This window comes from Oncorhynchus tshawytscha, linkage group LG10 (assembly GCF_018296145.1).
Source record: "Oncorhynchus tshawytscha isolate Ot180627B linkage group LG10, Otsh_v2.0, whole genome shotgun sequence".
NCBI classification, from domain to species: Eukaryota; Metazoa; Chordata; class Actinopteri; order Salmoniformes; family Salmonidae; genus Oncorhynchus; species Oncorhynchus tshawytscha.
The window spans coordinates 15,991,110-16,002,158 of NC_056438.1; the positions used below are offsets into that span (position 1 = coordinate 15,991,110).

Below are 11,049 nucleotides of genomic sequence, written 5' to 3' on the forward strand. Positions count from 1 at the left end.
GTGGTAATGTCACAATATAGTGACATTGCCATTCTGCCCTTGAGCAGTTAACCCCCCAACAAAAAACCTCCTCCTCGGGAAGCGATGACATGGACGTTGATTAAGGCAGCCCCCTGCACCTCTCTGATTCAGAGGGGTTGGGTTAAATATGGAAAACACATTTCAGGTGAATGCATTCAGTTGTGCAACTGACTAGGTATCCCCTTTCCTCTCCCAGATTCCCCAGCGTTTGGCTGTGGAGGAGCAACACAATCCCTCTGACGCTCTAAGCATGCCATAACCCAACTGATCCCCTAGTCACATGCACTGGGAGGTGGCATCCAATGTCTTGGAGAAAGAAGCCTTGGGATTCGAGGAGCTCGAACAGGCTCCAAGCTTAGAACATTCCCCTTTTTACGGTTCCAGGTTCTTGACCTTCTCTGCTTCAAGTGTAATACACAGTACAAACTACAGAGAGAAATTAATACAAACACAGAGCAATTATTTGAGAAAACAAGTCAGGAAATAATGAATGATGAGAAAATGTTATGGGCAAACAAAGAGAATATGGGAGAATGACAAGATGCAGTCAGTGTAGGTCATTGTAAGACACATCTCCATCAACTAACATAACCAGAAATGTATTGAATGGTAAAATTGGGGACATACTGTTGCAACTCTGAATCGAAAAATGAAATGAAAATTGTTATTATTAGTCCCTACCGTGGGACAACTTTGAGGGATGAGAACATGGACCAGAAACAGAGACAATTACTTATCGTTTACTGTGAGGTCTGATCTGTATGACTTCAGGGGTTTATATATAGCAGCGTGTCTGGTTGAGTGGGGGTTTATAAATGGTTCTGTCAAACAGGAGTTAGAACACACAAGAAGAGGGAAGGGAAGGAGGAGACAACATAGATACCTGACCCTGTAGAGAGTGGGGAAGAGAAAACTGCACTAAGATCACACACAGTCAGTCAGATAGCGAAGGCTGAGAGCTTTTTTTAGCGTGGCTACAAATTTGTGTAGTGTTTTTTATAAAAATAAAAATAAATGATATAATAGTAAGCTGTATGTGTAGGGAGGCAGTGTTGGACATTTGTTGAGATAAAGACTGTTGCTGTTGAAAGCGATGGCTTTATCTGGACCATGCTTCCAGAGGGGTTTGGAGGCTCTATGGAGGCAAGATGAAGAATTTAGGGGGGATAAGCACAATATAGATCGAGATGGAGAAGAGTGTGCAGGAGAAGTGAAAGAAAAGGATTGTGGGGATCAGGTGAACACAGAAGAAGAAGATAAAGATGATGAAGCATTTAGAAGGGAGGAAAACAGTCAAATACATCTAAAGAGAGAGACAACTGAAGAAGAGGAGGATGAGCTTCAAGAAGTGAACAAAGAGTGGACAGCTGTTGGGGGGCAGAAAAGTGGAATAGAGGATGTGGATTCAATAAGGATATACAGCAGAGACTCCTATACAAGAGACATGTTCCAAACCCTGCAGCAGCTCAGGGACTCCTCTCTCCTCACTGACCTGACTCTGAGCACTGAGGCTGGGCAGCGTCTCCACGCACACTCCCCTGTCCTGGCTGCTGTCAGCTCCCTCGTACACCAGAGACTGCAAGAGAGGGATGAGGAGAACGAGAGGAGAGATGTTGACATGTATATACAGACAGAGATATCCATCAGTCTGGGTCCTGAGGTGGGGCTTGTGGGGCTGGCAGGGGTGCTGGAGTTTGCCTACACTGGGGCCTTAGCAGCTCTGAACAGACACACACTGGCCCAGATACAGACTGCAGCTACAACACTAGGGGTCCCCAGAGTTCTACAACTCTGCAGTGAAGAGGAGGAGAAGATAAAGAAGGGATTAGAGACGAGGGCAGAAGAGAAGAAGATCCCTGCTGAAAAACAGATGAAGGTCAGTCTTCAGTCCATCAGACAGTTGTGGACAAAGAGAGTGGGCTGTGATGTAGAGCTGGAGGTTGGTGGGGCATCATTTCATGGTGAGTAGACTGAAGTCAAAATACATCACGACTATGTACTGTAGAATGATACAGGAGACTATTTATTTATGGGGGCTCATCCTGGATCAAACTAAATAACCCCTTATGATGGTAATCATTTTGTTTTTGAGAATATGATGTTAAATATGCAGCCCGTTTAAAATAAATGCTCAATATCAAATTGTTTCTGGTAACAATTAAGAACCTAACTGTAATTAATTTAAATGGTGAACAAGAAACAAAAATATCTTCTTAGCAAAGAGCAATATCTCAAACAAGAATTTACCTAGTCTGAGTAGGATGGGGAAAACAGAAAATGAGCTGTTATTGACAGAGAGGTTTGAACTCACTTTCATATTGGTGTATTACTTCATTTGCCACCTGGTGATGTCACCAGGCAGGTCAAAACCCCAACACACCAAAACAGACAGAAATGTCAGGCAGTCTTTTCAAACCGCTCCTACACTAAAATCGCATGATCATATTTTCACAATTTCACAGTATAAATCCAACCTCATAGTGTGGAATTATACACTGAGCCTACAAAACGTTAGGAACTCTTTCCATGACATAGATTGACCAGGTGAATCCAGGTGAAAGCTAGGATCCCTTATTGATGTCACATAAATTCACTCCAATCAGTTAAATTCACTTCAATCAGTGTACTGTAGATGAAGGGGAGGAGACAAGTTAAATAAGGATTTTTAAGCCTTGAGGTAATTGAGACATGGATTGTGCCAATCAGAGGGTGAATGGGAAAGACAAAAGATTTAAGTGCCTTTAAATGGGGTAGGGTAGTAGGCAGAGGTGTTGACTTGAGCCACATGACTTGGACTCGAGTCAGAAATATGATGACTGCAAATTGACATTGACTTTAACACCAATGACTCGTGACTTGACTTGGACTTGATACCCTCCCCAATCCCAAATATAAAACATTATGCTATTAAAAAAGTGTGCAGCGCATCAACTCTTCATTTTACCGATTACATTTTGAATCGGACAGCAGCCAATCAAATTGTGCCAGCTGAGAAAAAGTTGTGCGTGGCAGTGCAGAGGAACGTCGGCGGGTGAATTCAGATGGAGCCCCTGGAAAGATGATACTCCAAATTATTATTTTGGGATATAAAGACACAATACATTTTAGCAAAGGTGTCAGCTAGAGATGTCGTGCAGGAGCATGCCGGGATTTGTAGTCTTGCATGATGTCTACTTTTATGCTAATCATAATTTTTGAATCTGAGAGTAAATCTTGCTAAATATATTGATAAAAGTCACCTTGTATCGAAACATCAAGCCAGGGTAAGCCTACACAAAACACAGCCCTTATTTTTAAATGTTTCTAAAATCCACTATGAGAAAAATGAACGGCGAAAAAAGGATTGGAAACATTTCCCTGTTTGACCGCTAGGTTTTATAGGTATTATGACACCTCCACTGTTGGGCTCTATTCTCCCGCTAGAATGTAAGATAGGCTATGTATCTTCTAGTGATCTATTCATGGCACAACTTTCACTGGGGACTGGGGGTATATGCCCCCCCCCACATTCTGAAATTGCATTTTTGTCTCCCCCAGTTTTACCATTGGAATGTGATACAAACGAGGCAACGGTGTGCTTTAGGACCATGCGGACACATCCAAGAGGTCGGGTAGGCTGTTTGGAGTTTTTATCCGACTGGATAAATAAAATAATAATCATGTCCCCCCCACACTTCTAATTCCAAAGTTGCGCCCCTGGATCTATCTAAGTGAGCGACAGGGAAATCCTGCTGGTTTGTCAGTCTGCTGTCTGTCCCACCTCTCAGTACCTGTATTATTTTTGGGCTCTGTGGTTGGCTGTGCATTGTGTTTGGCTGCTGTCACATTTATTGTGTAATGTAAGTGGTAACGATGATTTGAAATCCACTCATGTGTTGTTTTGTGGAACATTCATTTATTTGATTTAGCGTGTTTCATAGGCCTATATAGCCAGCCACGGAGTCGGGCACATAGGTTATTTACTGTACTTCGATTGATGACCAAACAAGAGGTGTTGATTAGTTTATAGAAGGTGTCGACCTGACTAAATAAATGGTATTGCATTGGGACAAGTAAACAAAATATCTTGTTTGTATTTTCCTAGGATTCTAAGCCCATGTCGAGACTTAGCACTGACCGCTAAAGTGACTTGTCAGTGTAGCCTAGTGATGGGTAGTGTTGTTTGGAATTAAGGACTCTGTCTGAACAAATCTTTTAGGTGACTGGTACCGATCACATTGGTGACAGACTTTCATTTGGCTCCCTAATTTGCATACTGGTAGGCTACTACTGCTTTTTGGCGATTATCTGCAGATAACCCAGCTAGCAATGAGGAATCGGCCCAGAAGCGGCCCTCCGGGCCGGAACTGATTGAGTCGGCCCGGAATCGGGTGTCGGACTCGGCCCGGAATCAAAATGAATGACTACCCAAAATCGGCAGATTGGGTGGGCTATTTACAGATGAACTATGTACAGCTGCAGTGATCGGTTAGCTGCTCAGATAGCTGATCTATGATCTGATCTGATAGCTGATCTATGATGTTTAAAGTTATTGAGGGAAATGTAAGTCTCCAGCTTCAGCAATTTTTGCAATTCGTTCCAGTCACTGGCAGTAGAGAACTGGAAGGAAAGGCGGCCAAAGGAGGTGTTGGCTTTGGGGATGACCAGTGAGATATACCTGCTGGAGAGCGTGCTACGGGTGGGTATTGTTATCGTGACCAGTGAGCAGAGATAAGATGAAGCTTTAACTAGCATAGACTTATAGATGACCTGGAGCCAGTGGGTCTGGCGACGAATATGTAGCGAGGGCCAGCCGACTAGAGCATACAGGTCGCAGTGGTGGGTGGTATAATGCACTTTGGCAACAAAACAGATGGCACTGTGATAGACTACATCCAATTTGCTGAGTAGAGTATTGGAAGCTATTTTGTAGATGACATCGCCGAAGTCAAGGATCGGTAGGATAGTCAGTTTTACTAGGGTATGTTTGGCGGCGTGAGTGAAGGAGGCTTTGTTGCAAAATAGAAAGCCGCTTCTAGATTTGATTTTGGATTGGAGATATTTGATATGAGTCTGGAAGGAGAATTTACAGTCTAGCCAGTCACCTCGGTATTTGTAGTTGTCCACATTTTCTAGGTCATACTGCCGAAGGCTGCCTTGTCTCGGGCCACACTACGTCGGCGGAGTCTGACTCTCAGCCGAGTCTGACTCTCTGCCTGAATCGGCCCAGTACCACTGTGCTAGCTTGGAAATGATGATAAAACATTCGCAGAAGATGTCAAATCATTAATACAGGAACAATAGGTAGTGGAGAGAGAGCCTCGTTCTGTTCCAAAATAGGATAAAAGAAAACAGATTGAAGGTTATAAAAGCTAATGTCATGATACTTATATGGTATTAAAGGTATTGATAAAGACCTACTGATTTGATTAAAGTGTCCACAATGGAGTGAGTAGTCAACTACTGCTTTCTGTGTAGCAAAGTCCATGCTTAACACCTACTTCATTATTCAATCACACCTGTAGGTCTAGTCATGTTCACCTAACTTTGTATTAAAGTGTGGGTGCACAATCTCAACAGGGAATCCATGTTTAACCTTTTTTTTTCGTTTTTTTGCCTAAATAAACTACATTGAAAAAGTAGACGAGATTTAGTTTACGCCACAATAAATGTAATTCAAAGGGCTGACTAGACTCGTTTTTCTGACTAGATTACTAATCTACCGCTTTACCTCAAACTCCCACCCACAGTGATTGATTGATAGGGCAAACTATTAATTAAAAATAAAAGTGGTAATTCATATCTTACAGTAAATATGACTTACATCTCAAGAGAAGAAAGGTTTCACGCACAAATTTTTTTTCTTCTCTTACTTAGAAAGTATTCCTGATCATATAGGCCAAGGCTTAGACGTTATCCAAAACAAGTAACAACCCACTGAATTCATGCATTTTCAGGATTTTTTGATTGCAAAGTCATTTTATTGCAGTCATTGTAAAGTTATTAAAGTATTCAAAATGTAGCTGTGTATTTTGGATGGAATCAAGGCATTAGAATGTACCAGAGGCCACCAAAATAGAGCTTGTGCTGCAAAACTATTGGGGACTATCACCCGTACTTTTCTATTTGGCTGGCTACTCCATATACTTACGGAAAACACTGTCAATAAGAATAATAGGCTGATATATGAATATTATTAGTATATTAATATATAACAACATAATAATAATCTGATTTTATAATGAGAACGATTTAAATTAAATGTTAATTGTATATTTGTTTTGTTTATTGTTGGGGACTCGTTTGGGATCAAAACAAATGGTAAGATTATGCCTTTTGTCTTATATCTGAATTCATAAGAGTCATCATTAACCAGATGTGGAAGTAGTCTATATGAGCTACCTGATGATAACAACAATATTCAATTTCCTCTTCTTTCTCCTGACTCAAGTCCACAGAGTGCTCTTGTCTGCCAGTAGTGACTACTTCAGGGGAATGTTCACCAGCGGGATGAAGGAATCCCAGCAGGCCTGTGTGGCTCTTCCCTTCCTGGAGGCCTCAGAGCTGGAGGCCCTGATTGGCTACTCCTACAGCGGGTCCCTCCCCCTCAGCTGGGGGTGTGTCTTTGAGATCACCTGCATTGCCTTCCAGCTCCAATTCCAGCCCGCCCTCTTGCTGTGCCTCGACTTCCTGAAACAAGAAATGGACGCCCACTCCTGCCTGGATGTGGCGTCTTTCGCTGAGGCTTATGGCATAACGGATCTCCTTGAAGAGGCCAACGACTTTGTCCTGAGACACTTCCAAAATGTGGCAGCCACGTCTAAATTCCAGGACCTGTCAGTCAAGAAGCTTAGAAAATACCTGAAAAGCAACTCCCTCTTTGTGTCCTCTGAGCTTGTGGTCTTCAAGGCAGTGGTGGTCTGGATCGAGGCCTGTCCCAGCGAAAGGCTTAAACTCACCAAAGAGCTGATGAAGAATGTCCACTTTCCTCTCATGACGTTCAAGGAGTTCGGTGAAGTTAAAACCACAAAACTGTGGACTGAATGCAACATAAAACGTCTCTATCAGACAATGCTGGAGGACTTTCACTCTTATCACGTTGCATCTGAGACCCTGTGCAGGGTCTACCTACCAAAGGACAGCCTAGTCTTGGTGGGTGGAGACCAGATCTCTGCCGACTTTATCCGGCGAACCCCTAGTCGAGAACTGTGGTTTGGGAACTCTCTGAGGAACTACACAGGCGTTGTGAAGACAGTTGAGTGGAGGTTGCTGGGAGAGATGCCAAATCCACCAAGGTTAAGTCACGAGTTGGCTGTTGTCGCAGGGAAGTTGTACGTGCTCGGGGGACAGAATTATAAAGGCATGCTTGGCGTTCTAAACTCGGTCTACAGGTGAGATAAGAACTTTTGTGTTTGTATCTGCTAAGTAATGAGTCCTTTAGGTATTAATATTTTTACATATTTATGTTTTTACATTATATTCTTCCTTCACCTCTCATTCTTTGTGTTCTTTCAGATATGATCCGCTTCAGAACCGCTGGGAGAGATTGGCCAACTTGCAGGAGAAAAGGTGTAATTTTTCTGTGGTTGTTCTGGATGAGATGATATATGCCATTGGAGGGTACATTGATCCAGAGACTAACCTGGATAGTGTGGAGCGCTACTGTCCAAATACAGATTCCTGGAGGTAAGGTTTTTCTTTGGTAGGAATGGTAACACAGAATCACTTGCAGTAATTACTGGTTCCATTGGAAATGGTATGTAACTTAGGTAAAACTTTGTTTCTTTGTTGCTATCTTTACCAAATGTGGCCTTCCCTGTTAGCTTTGCCAAACCCTTGGATATGACCTTGAGTTGCCATGCTGCCACACTGTTGGATGGAGAGGTCTTCATCTCAGGGGGGTTCGACTGCAGGTACCACTGTCTGGTGTCCATGTTCCTGTACCATCCTGAGAGAGGAACTACCTACCTGGCAGAGATGAGCCAACCTCGAGCCCATCACTGCATGGAGACTTTAAACAACCATCTTTATGTGGTCGGAGGAGTCACTGTTGATGAAAACATGATGTCTATTGACCAGCTGGCCTGTGAGGTCTACGACCCTGTTAGTGACTCCTGGAGCACCCTCACGCCCCTGGCCGTCTCCCATGTTGGAGCAGCCTCTGTGGTTCTGGAGGGGAAGATCTATGTGCTGGGAGGATACTGCCAAGAGGACTACAGGGAGACCAGACTGGTGCATCGCTATGATCCCACCATCCAACTATGGGAGAATATCGGCGAGATACCCGGACCTAACACTGACATAAGAGCCTGTTTGCTCCACCTGCCCAAACACTTGAGACAATGAAACATCACTATACATCCCATAACACCACACTAAATATTATTCCATTACATGACCCACACCTTACTCCACCAGTATTCTTAACTTCAGTAACTTAAACATGTTTATTTCTCTCCCTGTGCAGGCTATAAGTGAATTACTAACAAAACAGGAAGGGTATTACAATTTCAGGGTGGCTTCATGTCCTCCTGGGAAATGAGAAACTGGGAAGTCATACCTCTGACATGAATGTGTTCACTTGACTTTGAACTGGGACAAATTATTCTACCAATAAGATTTTAGCTAGCTTGATAAACTAGCTAAAATTGCTAATAATAAAGTTAGCTAACTTGCTTAACATTGACATATATCAAACTAGCTACATTTGCCAACATTTGTCCAAAATCGTTTGACATGAAACACAACTTTTCTGTCCTTGCATTTATAGCAGTGTAAGTTGTTATTTTATCATATATTAAGCATTAAACAGTTAAATTAGACATTTAACTTGAACCCTGTAAAAAATCCTAGATCTAGCAGTCAGACAGTTTTTCTGTTAAGATATCAGAAACGCAGGGTACCTATGTAACATTTCGTGTCTCCTTATGTTACAGGGTGGAAACAGTTTTCATGGGCACACAAATCCAAAATGATGTATGCGATTGCAAAATGGAATGCTTCTAACGAAAGAGTCACCTTAACTTGATACTTAAAACCTAAATTGATACTGTCATTAACATGGTTCTTCAATAATTAAGCATTATACTTGGTGGATGCTCATTTGGTGTCCAGCTGATTAGTTACGTTGTAATCTCAATCTGATCCAGGAAAGAATTTTCCGAATGACAGTTTTTAGGAAAGTGGTTAATATTGTTATATGATTATTCTCATTTTATAAAGCGAATGTCGTTGTTTTAGGGAAGCAGCTGTTGTGATAGCGCAGGCGATACAACAACTGCTGGAAGAAAGGTGTTTGCGAGAAAATAATTTTGGTGTCTCATTCGTTATGCAGGTGAAAACATTTGTGCCTGGATCCACAGTGAATCTAATATCTCTAGCGAATTGATGTTGATCATCTGTTGTTGTCTGATTGATCTACAGCATGGTCTCATTCGATTTGACAAACAAAGCATCAAGGTAATGAATTTATGTTTTCATGTTTTTGTGCCTCAGATTGGAAACCTAGTGTGCGCAATTGTATAGGATAGACTATTGCTCAACACCCAACGCTCTTCCTGATCAAGGCTACAATATGTAACTGTATGGGCAACCAGATTAAATTCACATAGAAATGGGAGTTATAGATCTGTCATTGTCATTGATAACAAGTCTAAGAAAAAAGTACAAAAAATGTATGAACTCACCACTGTAAGTCCCTCTGGATAAGAGCTTCTGCTAAATGACTAACATGTAAATGTGAATGCAAGAAGCGGTAGATCTGTTGTATGTGTTTAATTTGGATTTAGCCTATTTTACGTTCATTATTGTACACCAGCTTCAAACAGCTGAACCCCCCTCCCCTCCCACAGAGCCGATGTTCTGGATGCAATCATCAGAAGAACGAAAGATTACATACAGTTTTCATACACCACCGCACAACAGGTCAAGAGGGGTTTCTTTGCCAACAATGGGTTCCCAGATACAAACGAGGCAATGATAGGTTATGTGATGCGCAAAATATGGGGCTGACTGTGGTGGCAAGGTAGCCAGGTGGAATGCACAACTCGTTCATTCTGCAGAACAGCATTGTTAGCCTATACATTAGCCTACACACCTACAGGAGTGAGCTGTTGAGGATGGATGGCTTATTGGTGAGTGTTGCCTACTCATCTAAAGTATATTTGCCATTGCTAAAGCAAATTGAATTGTCTTATTGGTCCTCTCTTTGTCCCTATGTTTTAATTTTTACTGGTCAAGCCACAACTGAGCGTGCCAAATAAATGCTGTACTCAATCTCCGACACTATTACCTCTGTCTCGTCCACCTTTTTTTGTTGCGCCATTGTATTTCATGGTACTGCGTTGTATATTCCCATGGGCTTTTACGGGATGATTTTCATACATGGTTAATTAAAGGCGTTTCGAAATGCAAATAGGCAAAGTTGTGCAGAAGAACTGAGGCTAAAAACAATTGGTATTTATCAATGGTTATCTCTTACAGGTGTGAGTATGATGCTTGTAGGATTGTTTGATAAATAACACTTTTTCTATGCATAGAAACATTCTAAATTCAGTTTGTAAGTAGTATTTCAGAATAGTTTCTATGCAATATTGATAAATGAGGCCCCTGGTGTGGTTATCTGAAGTACCCACGAAGGCCACTAAATGTTATACAAGCAGATAGGAATACAAATACTAGATAGTACTATACATATAGATGTATTTCTAATAGAACAAAAACCATGTCGAAAAGGGAAAAACGATTGAAAAATGAAGTGTTAGTATAAGGAACCCACAGTCAAAAAGAGAGCATTACAACGGGGAAGAAAGAAGACACATAGAAAACTATAAACATACAGAACCAGGAGACGTCTGGTAAACAACTAGATAAAAGGTCAAAGGGGAACTGCAACAGCTGATTCGGCCATGTTTTTTGGCACCTCAAGAAATGCTGGCGGCCATGACAGGTGCCAAATGTGAGTTGGCTTGGGGGTCAGTAGCCTACAGAGTAATATGAGCAGAATGCAATTGCTGAATTTATGTAGATATTCTAAACAAATTGTTTTAA

At 41.8% G+C, this 11,049-nt stretch overlaps 1 protein-coding gene across 1 annotated transcript; it reads left to right on the plus strand.

Annotated features, from left to right (window-relative positions):
- Positions 1-879: 879 nt before the first annotated feature.
- LOC112259837 (kelch-like protein 33) lies at positions 880-10,287 on the plus strand. The gene is made up of 4 exons (XM_024434496.2): positions 880-1,982; positions 6,452-7,391; positions 7,516-7,686; positions 7,824-10,287. Exons 1-4 carry the CDS (start codon positions 1,115-1,117, stop codon positions 8,344-8,346), a joined length of 2,502 nt encoding a protein of 833 aa, XP_024290264.1. The 5' UTR covers positions 880-1,114; the 3' UTR covers positions 8,347-10,287.
- The last annotated feature ends 762 nt before the right edge of the window (positions 10,288-11,049 follow it).